This window comes from Syngnathus leptorhynchus, chromosome 16 (genome assembly GCF_054491065.1).
Source record: "Syngnathus leptorhynchus isolate UIUO chromosome 16, UIUO_Slep, whole genome shotgun sequence".
NCBI lineage: Eukaryota > Metazoa > Chordata > Actinopteri > Syngnathiformes > Syngnathidae > Syngnathus > Syngnathus leptorhynchus.
In genome coordinates this window covers 5,395,393-5,409,537 of record NC_141210.1, presented here as the reverse complement: position 1 = coordinate 5,409,537, position 14,145 = coordinate 5,395,393, and the positions used below count along the sequence as shown (strand labels likewise).

General features: G+C 42.6%; 3 protein-coding genes across 4 annotated transcripts; 2 read left to right on the top strand and 1 right to left on the bottom strand.

Moving 5' to 3' along the window:
* Positions 1-33: 33 nt before the first annotated feature.
* Positions 34-2,205, top strand: arl5c (ADP-ribosylation factor-like 5C). Its single transcript, XM_085933948.1, has 6 exons — positions 34-160; positions 509-569; positions 640-787; positions 948-1,031; positions 1,118-1,269; positions 1,345-2,205. Exons 1-6 carry the CDS (start codon positions 115-117, stop codon positions 1,391-1,393), a joined length of 540 nt encoding a protein of 179 aa, XP_085790074.1. The 5' UTR covers positions 34-114; the 3' UTR covers positions 1,394-2,205.
* Positions 2,206-3,914: 1,709 nt separating this feature from the next.
* On the top strand, positions 3,915-6,211 carry LOC147044343 (apoptosis regulator BAX-like). Its single transcript, XM_085934012.1, has 6 exons — positions 3,915-4,046; positions 4,492-4,540; positions 4,630-4,788; positions 4,871-5,006; positions 5,068-5,172; positions 5,246-6,211. Exons 1-6 carry the CDS (start codon positions 4,016-4,018, stop codon positions 5,357-5,359), a joined length of 594 nt encoding a protein of 197 aa, XP_085790138.1. The 5' UTR covers positions 3,915-4,015; the 3' UTR covers positions 5,360-6,211.
* Positions 6,212-6,289: 78 nt separating this feature from the next.
* map3k14a (mitogen-activated protein kinase kinase kinase 14a) lies at positions 6,290-13,780 on the bottom strand. Of its 2 annotated transcripts, none has more exons than XM_085934011.1 (16): positions 13,720-13,780; positions 11,072-11,383; positions 10,922-11,003; positions 10,612-10,852; positions 10,169-10,546; positions 9,936-10,070; positions 9,748-9,877; positions 9,555-9,683; positions 8,947-9,051; positions 8,707-8,864; positions 8,454-8,604; positions 8,137-8,388; positions 7,945-8,054; positions 6,961-7,099; positions 6,791-6,891; positions 6,290-6,715 (listed from the first exon to the last, which is right to left on the bottom strand). In XM_085934011.1, exons 2-16 carry the CDS (start codon positions 11,373-11,375, stop codon positions 6,554-6,556), a joined length of 2,577 nt encoding a protein of 858 aa, XP_085790137.1. In that variant the 5' UTR covers positions 11,376-11,383; positions 13,720-13,780; the 3' UTR covers positions 6,290-6,553. The 2 variants fall into 2 exon arrangements, with proteins under 2 accessions (XP_085790137.1, XP_085790136.1); XM_085934010.1 differs by lacking the exon at positions 13,720-13,780 and adding an exon at positions 11,935-13,150.
* Positions 13,781-14,145: the final 365 nt, after the last annotated feature.

Sequence of the window (14,145 nt, the reverse complement as noted above, 5' to 3'; positions counted from 1 at the left end):
GAGAAATAAAGACTCCGGCATTCAGACGAGAGTTGTCAGTTGTCAGTCCAGTTCAGCTTCTACCAGGAGATTTTTTTCATTACTTTCCTTCTACATACACACTTGTGATTGGAAATGGGATTTCTCCTCACCAAGATGATGACCGTATTTGGTAACAGAGGTAAGAAATAATTATAATAATATCTAATATAATATATAATAATTTAATTATGTATTTTGCATAATAATAATAATAATAATAATAATGTATATTTTGTAACTACTTAACCAGAAATGTCAATTACTATGATAGTTGGACATATTCAAGATAATTTAACAGTTTATAATTGCCATTTAATATATCAATGACAATTTAATGCATTCTTAAAAGTCATATGTAATATTTCCATTTGTCATCATAGTGCTTGAATTGTAGTCTTATGAAATATCATATATATGCTCATTGTAGATATCCTCACAATTTTGGCGGCCTTTAAACTAAAGTGATGTCACAAAATGTCTCTTCCAGAGCACAAAGTCATTATCGTCGGTCTGGACAACGCAGGCAAGACAACCATCCTTTACCAGTTGTAAGTGATGTCACTGTATTTACTTCTGTTAACATCACATTGTTTTGACAATGCTGTTATTGACTTATAGTGTGACAAAAGAAGCGGTTCACACATCGCCGACGGTGGGCAGCAATGTGGAGGAGATAACCGTGAAGAACACACACTTTTTAGTGTGGGACATTGGAGGCCAGACGAACCTTCGTAGCACTTGGTACTCCTATTACTCCGACGCCGAGGTATGTTGATAGCGTGTCCTCTCCTAGACGGTTACATAAGTGTTTCTTCTGGGCCTTATCGTAACGTTGTGCCTGATAACTTGTGATAATTATAATCAGTGTATGTGGGCAAATGGGCTATGAACTAATTGTATGTTTTTGACGATCGGGCACTTTTCAGATTGTCATCCTGGTGGTGGACAGCACGGACCTAGAGCGACTCATACTCACCAAAGACGAGCTGCACCGAATGCTCGCGCACGAGGTGCGTGGACATTTTTGAATGCCGACGTTAATAGAATTAGAGGAATGTACGTTGAGAATATTTAATCACATATGTGTTTCTCGCAGGACTTGCAGAGCGCCGCAATTCTGGTTCTGGCCAATAAACAGGACGTGAAAGGCTCCATGACGGTGACCGAGATCTCGCGGCACCTCACCCTGGACGCCATCACAACGCACAACTGGCACGTGCAGGCCTGCTGCGGCCTGACCGGCGAGGGGTTAGTCTTATGTCATGTCATTAGAAAAAACAGAAAAATGACAAATCACAACATTGAGATTTTGTTGTCTTCTAGCCTCAATGCCTGTCTGGACTGGATGCAGTCGCAGGTGCTCGCCTCCTGAAGATCCTGTCGGTTCTTTACTCAAAGGTTAGGTCAGGATTGCGTAACATTGAACATTGCCTGAGACACAGTCTACCTCAGCTGAATACGATCGGCATCCAAAAAAGGTGCGCCTCATTCACGTCAGCGTAAATTGAGATTATTCACCATGTAATTATTTGTACACGTAAGACTTGATTGTTCTTTGTGTTCGACTTGAAGCAAAACTGAAAGAATGGTCGTTTAGGTTTTACTGTCTCCTTTGTGCTGGGAGAGAAGCCAAGTATTTTGTAAACAGTATTTCTTGTGTTTTAAGGATTGTATATAATAGATTTCTATTTTTTTTTAGGTAATTTTATTTTAATGGAAATCAGCAGGAATTGATGGGAATTAACTAAACTGGGTATTTGTAATGTTGGTGATTAATGTATATTTTTTTTAAATGAAAACAATAATCCAGCAATATAACTTTATATCAGTGAATATTTTTACGCAATTATTTTTGATACTGTATATATATTTATAATACAAACTGCAATTTCTGAAAGGATTCACCCAATTTTATAATTAATTTTGGAAGAAAAAATCTTACTCTGTTGACCATGTAGTTTATACAATCCAATTTTGTTTTGACTTTATAAATGTATTTTCCAAATGTAGGAAGCTAATTAAATGGCTGGTTGGTACGAAATATCAGCCATGTTGTAGCATTACATTACAGAGGAAAAAAACAACTTTGTGGATTATTATTTGTGTAGTTTCCTTTTTCCAAACATTGTCAAGGGCTTTTGGCTTAAAATGTGCTGTGATAAATAAATATCTGACTTTATATGAGTTGGATATCGTCTCACGACTTTGTTAAGGACTTCGCTAGGTATTATATCAAAACACCTTCCTTGTTGCTCTGCCACATCATGTTTGTTGTACATTCCCTCTTCATTTCAAAATCCAAACAGCATAATTAAGTAAAGAATGGCAATTAGAAGGTCAACACAATCCACTACCAAGTTCCTAATGCACAGTATGACGTAGAGCATCACTACCAACTTCAAGCAGGAAATACATTTTCTTTTGATGCTCTCCAAGAACCAAAATGTCATGCATCTGCTTGCTGCCACGACTGAACTAGCCGCCTGTGCCAAGAGTCCAAGCACATTGGGAACTTGTTTCTCGTTTTGGCAAAATGCTTTCGGTGAGGAAATATACAACTGCTGAGGCGTCCTCCTGTGATGCATGCAGCTCAACATGGAGCTTATGGTGTACAGGTGGCGCCAGCAATGAGTGTGTCCACCGTGGGCAGAGCAGCTTCCTGTGACCTGATAAAGCAGTACGTGTTTGTTGGATTTCCCGTGGAGGGGAGTACGCTCGGTTTGCAGTGCACCATTGAGCAGATGGTGAGGGTTTCCGACTAAGGGTGTCGACAGGAAGTAGCTTCTTGTCGCTGCCGAGAGCCAAGAACCAAATCTGTTTAGGATTTGCATTCTTACTGCTGGGACGATCTCCTACAGCATTGGCGGAATTTATGTCGGACAGCCATTCCTTAAAGTTTAAAATTACACACTGTGATGTCATCGTGAATTCCTCTGGGCAAGAGGATAGATAATTAGCACAGTGCTAATTGTGAGGTCATGTGGTGCAATTTAAATTGGACATTCATTCCAACAAGCTCAAGTTTGAAAATTACACAGTGTGATGTCATTGTGATTCCACCTATCAACTCCTCTGAGACAGAGGACAGGTAAATAGAACCGAACTGTGAGGTCATCCAGGTGAGACAATTCCACCAATGTACCCGGAAGGTCGCTTAATTTTTTTTTTTATATGGGAATAATACTGAAGAAATATGTCTATTATTACATGTCTAGAATTTATTTGGCAGCCTTTTGTTTGCACAAAGGCAGTCAAATGAGCCCATGTGACCGTCTCCTAGCCAATCAACTTCGAGAAGTCATCATCACAAAGCTTTAGAATGAAGGAACGACATGTAAAGTGAGAGAAAGTTGCCTGTGGTGTTTTCAATTATAATTTGAAAAGTTTCACAAATGAACATCTAGTTGGCGTCTGAGAGGTAATGATGGTTCAATTTCTCCTGAACTTTGTGGGGAAGTCCCGAATTCTTTTGTTTTCATTAAAATGAGTCACGTTTAATGCTTTTACTAATGTAGCACTGTAAATCTTGATTGTTGTTGTAATATTCTCCTCGACCAAAAATTACTTCACCAAAATGCCAACCGTCACTGATATTAATTTAGAGTTCCGAACTATGACATTTATTAGTATTTCTCCACATGCAAATATCTCTAAAAATATTTTTAAGTATGTCGGGTGTATTGTCACTTATTATGGACATATTTGTTGGTATCTTGCTAAATGTTTTGGGTTTTGCATTTGCATTAAAGGCAGGGAAAATGTCACCCGAACAATCGAGTTTTTTTAAAATACCATAATTAGCGTGTGACCACTAGCTACACGGAAAAACACCATCAAACACTTTAAAATATTTATTTGGTTAAATAATACGGCATTTAGTCCACCTTTTAAGACATAAACAAATATGACATCATCGCACCGCTTGCCAGCAACAAACAAGTGGTCACGTGTTTTAATGCGGAAGTTCCAGCAGTGTGTTTGAGCATAAATCAAGATGGCAGCGCACCCGGGAGGAGGCGGACGGGGTAGGTTAGCCAGTCTCACCTTTGTTATGCTCTACAAAAGTACTCGTGACAGCATTACCGGCGATTCGCAACGCGTACATGATATTCCCCTGTTGCCATTTGTTTTCATTCTTCACCTGTGGCTTAATTTCTCGTTGACAAAATGTAGCCACGAGAGGTGAGTCGTTAGCCGCATGTTAGCTCGCGCCCCAAGTTAGTCTCGAGCGAAGTCAAGAGGAAACAAACAACCGTGACCTCAAAATGCTGGCCGATTTTCATTTCGGGACACATTGTTTTTTTGTTATAGTCTAGCGTTTGCTACTCTTCCAAGCTAACCAGATGAGCATGTATTGATCTTTCCATTTCTTGTGTAAGGGAATGTGAATAGGTATGGTGAACAACTCAACTAGTAAAGAAGCAGTTTTGAAAATGGGTAGCTCTAACTACCCTGTTTTGTGTTTTGCAGGTGACACCAAGGAGCAAATATTGGAACTGGGAGCTGTCTTGTTAAAGGAGTAAGCTCAATCGTCATCGAACAAAACATGGTTCCCCCCCCCCCCCCCCCCCCCAACATGAAATGATTTTATTTATTTTTTCCTTTCAGTTTCATTTACGAGAGAGTCCGCCGGCACGGAGATAACAGCACCTTGGTGACCCGGGACCAGTTGGGTGGAGGCCAGATATGTGACACCAGCCATAAGCAGCTGGCCAAGTGCCTGCAGAAGATTGGAGACGAGCTGGATGGCAACGTTGAGCTCCAACAGTAAGCGTTTGTCCCATTTGAGATCATTGTTTTTCCATCCTGTATTCAAAGAATATGAATATCTACGTATCTTAATCCCAAGAATGATCAACTCCCCCTCGATGAAACCCTCAAAGGAGGTGTTTTTGAAGGTGGCCGTCGAGCTCTTCTCAGACGGAAAGTTCAACTGGGGCCGAGTGGTCACTCTCTTTTACCTGGCCTGTCGACTCGTCATCAAAGTGAGTCGAGACCAATCAAAACTGAGAATGTTATGAATACTGAGGGAACTTTTGACTCCAGGCGCTCGTGAATAAAGTTCCTGACATCATCAGAACCATCATCAGCATCGCTATCGAATATTTCCGCGACCACTTTGTCAACTGGATCTGGGAGCAAGGAGGCTGGGTAAGTGAGCATACAACCAAGGGCTGCTTTCTTGACATCCAAACAACATTCCATGTATTTTATTTTTTTCAAGGAGAGCATTGGCTCTCACTTTGGTACTCCGACGTGGCAACTGGCGGCCGTGTTCACGGCGGGGGTCATAGCCACGATCCTCGTGACTCGCCAAATGGGAGGAGCGCACTCGTAGGGCGAAAGAAGGCCAAGGAGAACAAAGAACTTGCATGAGAACTTGAACTTTTTGGAAGGAGCGTTGCGCTGTTGTAGCCTCCATCCTTCCCCTCCCTCCTTACTAGTGTCATGTGAGCCGGTTGCACTAAAGGCTGTTTTTTGGGGAGGCACACACATGCGCCTGAGCGAGGGAATGGATTTTTAAATAATTTATTTTTTACCTTATTTGGTACAGAAAAGAAACAATCACTGTATTTTGGTTTTCTGCTGTTATTTGGAGGTGGTTTTCACCTTTTCCATCCAGAAAGTATGCATCTTATGCGATTCGTCAATGTGCAGGCAATATGTTCTATTATTGACTTCTTTCTTTATTTAGGAAAGCAACAATAGTTATTTGTTGGGTAGATTTAAAAAAAAAAAATAATAATAATAAGGTGGCCACTGTTTCTATGCTGTTTTTGTTTGACTCCTGTATCCAAAGCAATATGTGGACAAGTCACATGGTTACTAGAGCCGTTTTGTTGTCTTCTTAAAATGGAGTCTGCGTTTGTAATTTAGTCACACTCTGGACCAGCATTTGTTATAAATTGTGTGAGGTTTGGCGTACCTCACTTGTTTGAATACTTTATTCTGCAGAAGTAATTCCAAAATCAGTTTTGTCAGCATAGCTAAAAGAAAAAAAGAAAAAAAAGATTTGTTGTTTGTCAGTGCCTTGGTCTTGTTTTTTTTATATACTGAAATTTTCACCTTTTTCTATTACATTTCTAGAAGTTTCAAATCAAGCCCTGGAAGAAAAAAAAAAACAACCACTTTGAAAATGAGTTTGTTTGTTGTTATATGGCTATTAAACCTTTAACTCATTTTGTTTTCCTCTATTTTTTTTTTAACACATATAACAAGATAAACACCCAATGGACAATTTAGTCCAAATGGAGATCAAGAGAACAGATTTAAACTGCGTTTTTTTTTTAATATAAAACAAATACATGTGTATTTTTCCACAATCAAGACTTTTTGCATTGTCGATAAAAGTACAAAATGATTTAAAATTTGCAGTGGAAACACTTCAGTCTTCTTTTATTAAGGTTAAGTACAGGGTCAGCATTAAACAAAATCCAGCCACATAGTCACAGACCTACAAAGATGTTAATAGCTGTGAGGAGCTACAAAAGCCAGAATATGACATGAAATCATGTCATTTCTTATTTAACGCTCATCTAGTTTCCAGCACTCCGTCTCTGATCCTCCACCTCCAGGAAGCGCTGAAGTCAGAAGCCAGAACGCAACAAAGCTTCAAGCCCGACTTTTGCACCTCGTCGTCGTGAGCCACCGTGCAGCCCAGCTGCGTCTCCAATGTGAAAACTCTCTCAGAGATCTAAAACAGAGGGGAACGTGTATTTAGAAAGGGCGTAACGGTGGCTAGCAGTAAATTCGCTCATAAAAGTATCACCTGATCACTGATGCCGGTGGCGATGTGGCCCACCTTCACCCGTCGCGTCTCTCGGATTTGGATGGTTGTCCCGTTGAAGTCTCTGATGCAGACGTCCACCCCTGAACACCAAATGTTAGCGTATACCCAAGTGTCTTCATTCGATAGAAAAATGTGTTTTGGTGTCGCACCTTGGAAGCAGCACGGCTGAGGCGGCGAATGGCCCAGCAGGTCCGGACTGACGCTCTGCTGCCCGTCTAGCTGGCTGGTGTCGCTGCAGACTCCCGAGCTGCAGTCATCAGTGGGGCTCAGAGACCAGCGGCCCGAGTCCTAAATGACACAAGCTCAACCCTTAAACTTATTTATTTTTTTAGGATTGTAATCAACTTTGTTCTCTGACTGGTTTTGGAGAAACAAGCGTAACACAGGCAGCACACGCCACTGTTGGGTATGCTCTTGCCGCTTTAGTCATCTTTGGCATCCTGGTGTTTCGGTCATGTGACCCTAAGGGCCAATGAAATTCGCACATGTTTGAGTACGCGGAAGTGGTGGAAGAAATGTTTGTTTACAACTCGAGGTGAGTTCATGCGGTTTTGATTCAAAATACTGCTAATACGACTTAATTACTTAAATGCATAATTGTTAACATTGTAGAGCCAACTACCAATGCTGGACTGCGTTGATCGACCTGCGCGTTTATTAGAAAAGTGGAGTTGGTGAGTACTGATTTAGCATTAGCCGCGCCTCTGGTTTAAATGGGTCAGTAACAACTAATAATTTTTTAATACATTTCACTAACTGTATTGAACCACTGAACTGAATTGTGTGTATTGATCAATTGTAATGCTGCTTTTGCTAATTTAGCAAAACTCTTGCGCTTGTAGTTTTTGGCATTATATCGATGAGTTTGAATTGCCTGCCTATTTATAACGTTAGTGTTGTTTAGTTACTTTTTGAATTGTGTAGACATGAATTGGTCTCTACTGGTTTACAATAGGCCAAGCATTATGATTGCAAATACGGTTTCTTGCCCTATATTTGAAATTGGTCTTCTGAAAATAATTTTTAATGTGTTTATTAATTCTACCAGTTTCCTATTTTGAATTGACTTACCCAAATGAGCTTTTCTACCTTATTCACCTGTATTAAGATGCGCCATGTAAGTTTTGAATTACCTTTTTGTCCCACGGATCCCGGATGGAGTAGGTGTCGCTGCTGAGACAAGACAAGAGCTGTTCTTGCATCTCAGCAGAGTGAAGCTGGGAAAGGCTGCTCAGATAGAAATCTACCCCCGCCCCAAACAAAAACATGTAAAGCACTGAGGGATGGCACATTAGTTGAGCCAAAGCAGTGGTTGAGAGGCTCACCTCGCTCCAGTTTACGCAGCTCAAGTTCCGGAACAGTGTTGGTGCTCCTATTTTTTGACTGGTTTGAACGAAAATGTTGTCCTCGCTCACAAGTGTCAGCTTCGTCTTCATCGCTGTTGTTCACAATCGCGCTGCAGTTTGTTTTCTTCTTCTCATCGTCTTCTCGCTCTGACGGTAGGAAGTTTGGAGGTTTGTTGGCGAAATAAAGAGGCTCCTTGTAGGATATGCTCCATGGGCTTCTGAGTCCACCAACTGCATGGAAAGGTTAAAGGTCACCATCAATAACCCTGTACTTCCGAGGACGAGTATCAAAGCACCTTGCTTGAGTGCTCTGGCCGCGTGTTCCTTCATGTCACTGGCTGACGCTCTCTTGCTGGGATCCTTCTGCAGTCCCGCCTTAATCAAGTTCGCCGTCAGGGGGCCGCAGTAGGGCGGGATCTCTCGGAGCGGCGGCGGCTCGTTGGCGATCTGTTAACAACATGGCGTCGCTGACCACGTGATCTTGAAAGGAGCGCTTGCAAGTCTGTACTTACAGTAAGGATAGATTGTGAGCGGTTTTTGCTATTTTACCATTAAGAAGAGTCGACAAGTGTAATATCTAGTCCAAGGTTGGCACCCGTTGAGCATGTGCAGTAACATGCAGCAGCTGCTCCACACATCTGCTCTGTCTCCGCGGGGTTCGCCTTTCACCATTTCGGGGGACATGTGCGTCTCGGTACCCTTCAAGTCTGTTTTCAACAAGATGGCCAACCAATAGTGAGATACGTGATGATGTCATATTTTTGGCAATCCGCTTCGAGACAATTCTACCTCGAGACCCGCTGAGACTCAGCCCGGCAGCGTCCAATCTCTCGGCGTGGCCAAAGTCGCACAGGAAGCAGTCTCTGCCGTCCTCGGACAGCAGTACATTGTCGGCTGAGGGACAAAAGAAAAAAAAAAACTTGATGGAGGGAGCTTGGGTGACTTCCATGACTTATGCATACTTGAAGGGCTGTTTAATTGGAAACAGAGCAGCTGTACACGGCCAGAATAACTAGGGAGGGAAATGGAGAAAAAAAAAAAAGGAGAGAGATGCAGTGGAAAAACAAGTAAGAGCAGTTTTGGTGACATTTACTTTTAATGTATCCACCTTTCTCATACCTTTTTATGCACCTCCCCCTTTTAGCTCAATCACTTCCTGCTCTTCACTCCCTCCCCCCTCGTACCCCTTTTTTTTTGTCGCGCGTGAATTTGCGCCTTGGCTTTCCAGCAGCGGCTTGAGTCACGATGGGAAATTCCCACAACCCGTTGCCGTCCACACTTTCAGTTGCAGGTGCTGTGAGACCATTTTGATTCTTTGACTCCTGTCTTTGCACCTTTAGCTACATTTTCACCAAATTAGAATTAAATAGACAGAAAAGCAAGAAAAAAAAAAAAACCTTTAACATCGAGATGCACCACTTTCTTCTTGGCTAGGTACTCAAGCCCTGTCGCGACTTGCAACAGGTAGAAGAGGCTCAGATCCTCTGGCAGCCGCCCATGCTGCTTTATCAGCTGGCCAAGCGAGCCTGGATGAACACAGTGAATATTTAATCATGTGATTATTGTGGGTAAGGCTGAAGAAGCACTTGCCAGTTTTGTGGTCCATGAGAAAGAAAACATAAGGCCCGTCTCGGACAACTCCGAAGAGCTCTAGGATGCGAGGAGATCGGAGGGCACTCCACGTGCTCACCTCCTCGCTGTTGAACCTCTTCAGGGCAATCTGGAAGGAGAAATGCGTTGAAGAAAAACCCAAAGTGGACCATGAAGTTGCATGTTACCTTTTTGACAGCAAACTTGAAACCTGTGTTGACATCTCGAGCGCTGTGGACTTCACCGTATGAGCCTTCTTTGATCAACTTTGATAGGACAAACTCCGTTCCTTCCTTATACTCTGCATTAACAGGCTGGATATTCTGATGGGAGGGGGGGGAAGCCAAATTAGTCTATATATTTGTAATAAACAGGACATATTGACTCGTTTGTATGACACAATCTCCTAAAAAAAACTCACCTCGTTGTAAAAAATAATCCCCTCGTTGTTGACCGACCGCCACACGTCTTCTTCCTCCTCCCACGCTCCGCGCTCCACCTCCTTAAAAAAGGGTCCCGCGTAGCACGGGTCGCCCTGGCTGACGCTGCCCCGCAGGCCGATGAGGGCCAGCGAGCAGTCGCCGGCGCTGCTGAGTGAGTCGCTGTCCGGCGCGTAGGAGCAGAGGCTAGGCGAGGTGCCCGGGAAGATTTCGGCCCAGGTCAGCGGGGAGCAACTGGAGCCTGTGTTGTAGAGCTTAGCGCCGTAGATAAGGGGCGCTACATCCTCCTCCTCGGAGCTCTTCACGCTGCTGCAGCAGGAGGAAATGAGGGGGCTGCTTCGTCCTTGCAGCGAATCTTCCTAAAAGTGCGAAAAGCACGATTGCTTCAAATAATGCTTTTGTCTCATTGACCCATCACGCTTACTCTGATGTGCTCCAGAGAACTTCCACTTTCTTGTTCGGGGACACCAGAAGGCACGGCGGTATCTGTGTTGTAGTTGCTATGTTGCTCCTTCCTCTCTTCTTTCTTCTTCGTCTCCCAGGGGACTTTTTTCCGGCCTTTGCGCTTCACCCTTTTTCGGGGTTTCTTCTTCGGGCCGAGCGGGGTCGGCGCTTGGACGGAGGCGGTGGTCGGACACGCCACGTTGTTGTGCTCCGGCTGCAGACTGAAGCAAAAGTATGGATTCAAACAACGCTAGCTTGTGTCGCTGTGACGTCTGACGTGCGATTGATACCTGATGATGCAACAGCTCGAGGAGGGAACGTAGGAACGCTCAAAACAAGATGGACTAAATTCCTGGGAGTCCTGGGTTTCACCTAAAGGAGAGCACCATGTTAGATGATAGTTTTGGATTTTCCGCGGTGATGGAAAACTTCGTGATTACATTCAGCCTGTGCGATGAAGGCGGAGCTCTTCAGCGGTGCCTCTCCGACTTGCTCGGCAGTGCCCTGAGTCAGCACTTTGTTCAACAGCGGGTTGAAGCGTGCGATGTAGTCCACTTTGTTGCTCTTCCACTGCTCTTCGTCCACTTCTTCCTCTTCCCCTTGCTGCTGTTGCCGCTCCCGTTTATGATGCTGCTGCGTCCCTTTCTCGACAGCCGTGCATTTCGGGTACGAGGTCTTCAGGTCGGCCAGCGGCGCCCCGGAAAACGGGGCGGTGGAGTTGAAGATTCTTTGCCTCACTGCCATGTCTGCCGCTGTGAGATTTGGAAAAGAAAAACAAAAACATGGTTATTATATGGGATTAGAATTGGTTTTTTGTTCGTTTGAAGGCAAATGAAGGTGTTTGTTTTACAAGGTTGACAGCAAATGACATCCAAGCAACAGCTTTCTGAATATAAATGATCTTTTTTAGTTTTATGACATAATTCTAGTTTCATTGTCCTGAGAAATAAACCCAACAGCCCCGATGAGTGATTACAATCATATGCGGTGACTTGACTCAGCCACACTGACATTTCCATGACAGGAAATGTACATGTGTAGTTTTAAAGGCTACTAAATGTTTAATGGCGGCTAGACCTGATACAGGAAATTCAGTCCGGCCCGCTGAGCAAAGTTGTGTCGTGGAATAACTCAAGCGTTTGGTTTCACTTAAGGGAACTGCCGACATGACTAAAAATCAACAAGTATGTCGTCTCAGCGTGTCGCATTCCAACACTGAAGCCATTAGTGCACACACATTGATAGCTTCTCAAGACCTAAGCACATTTTATATTCCAAGCAGTCGGTCGAGTGAGGTCATTACCTTCTAGCTTCCCCGCAGAACAAAAGCGATCCGAATGTCGCTTCCTCAAGAAGGCACACCCCGAAAGAAGCGGAAAGAAGGAAGACAGTCGCAGAGCATAAACAAAACCACCAAACTCTTGAGAGAAAAAACGTCACTGAGCTGATGTCTCCCTCGCTACATGAGGGCAATTAGTAATGAAGGTGCAAAGGAAGCTCCTGTCCTTTGTGCTCTTGACACACAAACTGCAACCACTGCTCCAGCCCTTTGCTCCTTTGGTAGGCGGAGTCTGGCGACTCGGGGGAAAACGCAACGCCACGACCTATTTGGCTCAAGGCGGATCACACTCGACGGCTGTTCCGCACAAAAAGAAATATAAAACGTGACGTCGAGCAGTGACGCTAATGTGGATTCACTTGGACCAATACAAAACAGTAACATGTTACTGTGTAAAAATATATGTTCCAATTGATTGTTTTCACTGTTTTTGTGATTTGCGAAGCGCTTTGTTACAAGCTGTTGTAAAATGCATTGTATAAATAAAGTTGGATTGTATGTTTGAGACATTGTTGGCCCCAACTATAAATGCATTTGCACCATGAAATACGTCTTTAAATAACATTAACAATAGTGCATTATGAGTTGAAGTCCACATAGCGACAGTGGCTATCTTGAGCTAACTTGTGGCGCTTGCACACACCCACGCAGATTAATGAAATTCCAAAGGCTTTAGTAAGAGTAGTGAAAAGGGGGCTCGATTTACAGACACACACATTGGACGCTTGGCAACTGCCGGAAATCTTGCCACAGCAGTAAAGAAATGATAATAATGATACAACATGCAATGTTGACATGTCTCGTGTGCATATAACACAAGTGATGTACTGTGAATCTTTTTTTTTGCCAACGTTGTCTGAACATGGCGTCAATTCAACGCCGCTTGCAGATTTAATTCATGTTGGTTTTTGTCAGCATACTCTGGTGTGTTTTGATCAAATTTGTTGTACTTATACTTGGTGATTTGTACTTGTAATTACAGTCTAATTCATATGCAATTAATTGGTGTGGTTACAAAGCCTGTTTTTAGTGACTTTTTGTCATTTTAAAACATTTACTGTTGCAGTTTGACAGCTGTCAATAAGAATTTGGTTATTTCTTAGTGATTGCACCGTTGGCTTAATTAAAGGAGTAAAAACATGGAAAATCGGTGTACTTTCAGTCCAATGTTGAACTGAGAGTGCCAACTTGAGGCTTCAAACATACAACTGGTTCATGAAGCAAATATGAAGCACCCTCCCCGGCTTTATTAATACCATTTCACCAGTTTATCTCTTTTCCCCGTACATTATTTCCCCAGTTTAGCATAGTTTAAAATGTCAACTGTGTGTTGTCAATCTAAGGGAAATGGGAAATTCTGGTCTATATCATGTAAATGCATGCAAACTTGAAAAAAAAAAAAAAAGATCGTGGGATTTTGGGCGAGTTTGAGTAAGCAGAGGACGCAAAATGTAACAAGACGGATAATCATACTGCACCGACATTTGAAGAAACGGACTTTGAAACGGGATTTGACGAATACCATCATTTGTTTCTAACTTGTGTTTACCCGTTCATTTTCTCGTGCTATTTTTTGCCACATAAACTTTGAGCAAAAGAAGAAAACGTCCTCGCGAGACCGGAAATGGACAAAAAATCGATTTATTTTATGTGAAATGTTGACATCGCGAATAATAAGGATAAATAACACAATATTTGGAAACGCCCAAACTCCCAAAAGTAAAATCTGGATGATATTTGTTTACTTACCGAGTGTTTTATTAGTAGGCGTTGGTCGTTTGCTGGCGATGGAAAAGTAAGTTTGAGTGAATTTGTGTGTTTTTTTGCTGGCTGATTCATTTTTCCAAAATAAATCTCATTTTACACTTATACCTCATCAGCAATGAAAGCTGCACAATATTTTGAAGTTTAATAATGTGGACTCTACAAGCAAACTGTTTTTCTTCATTAGGTTTTAGTGTTGTTACATTCTTTGCCCTTTTACAAATGACACATTGTCTTTTAATCTGAAGGCAAAATTAGTTGGTAGGAAGTGGCAGATTAAACAAATAGCTTGACATAGGTCAACAGGGTTCCACGACAATCGCTTTTTAATCAAGTCATAAACAAACCCACATAAATGCACGAAGCCTTAGTTTTAGTGCGTCTCACACTTCATAACATAAACGAGCAATC

Bases quoted from the DNA above. Each gene is read 5' to 3' on its own strand.
- arl5c (XM_085933948.1), top strand. From the start codon at position 115: ATGGGATTTCTCCTCACCAAGATGATGACCGTATTTGGTAACAGAG. The intron at 570-639 runs GTAAGTGATGTC...ATTGACTTATAG, and splicing joins ACAACCATCCTTTACCAGTT to TGTGACAAAAGAAGCGGTTC. The intron at 1,270-1,344 runs GTTAGTCTTATG...GTTGTCTTCTAG, and splicing joins TGCGGCCTGACCGGCGAGGG to CCTCAATGCCTGTCTGGACT.
- LOC147044343 (XM_085934012.1), top strand. From the start codon at position 4,016: ATGGCAGCGCACCCGGGAGGAGGCGGACGGG. The intron at 4,789-4,870 runs GTAAGCGTTTGT...CTTAATCCCAAG, and splicing joins GGCAACGTTGAGCTCCAACA to AATGATCAACTCCCCCTCGA. The intron at 5,007-5,067 runs GTGAGTCGAGAC...TTTTGACTCCAG, and splicing joins CCTGTCGACTCGTCATCAAA to GCGCTCGTGAATAAAGTTCC.
- map3k14a (XM_085934011.1), bottom strand. From the start codon at position 11,375: ATGGCAGTGAGGCAAAGAATCTTCAACTCCACCGCCCCGTTTTCCGGG. The intron at 11,004-11,071 runs GTAATCACGAAG...GCTCTCCTTTAG, and splicing joins CTTCATCGCACAGGCTGAAT to GTGAAACCCAGGACTCCCAG. The intron at 7,100-7,944 runs GTAATTCAAAAC...TGTGTCATTTAG, and splicing joins GGGATCCGTGGGACAAAAAG to GACTCGGGCCGCTGGTCTCT.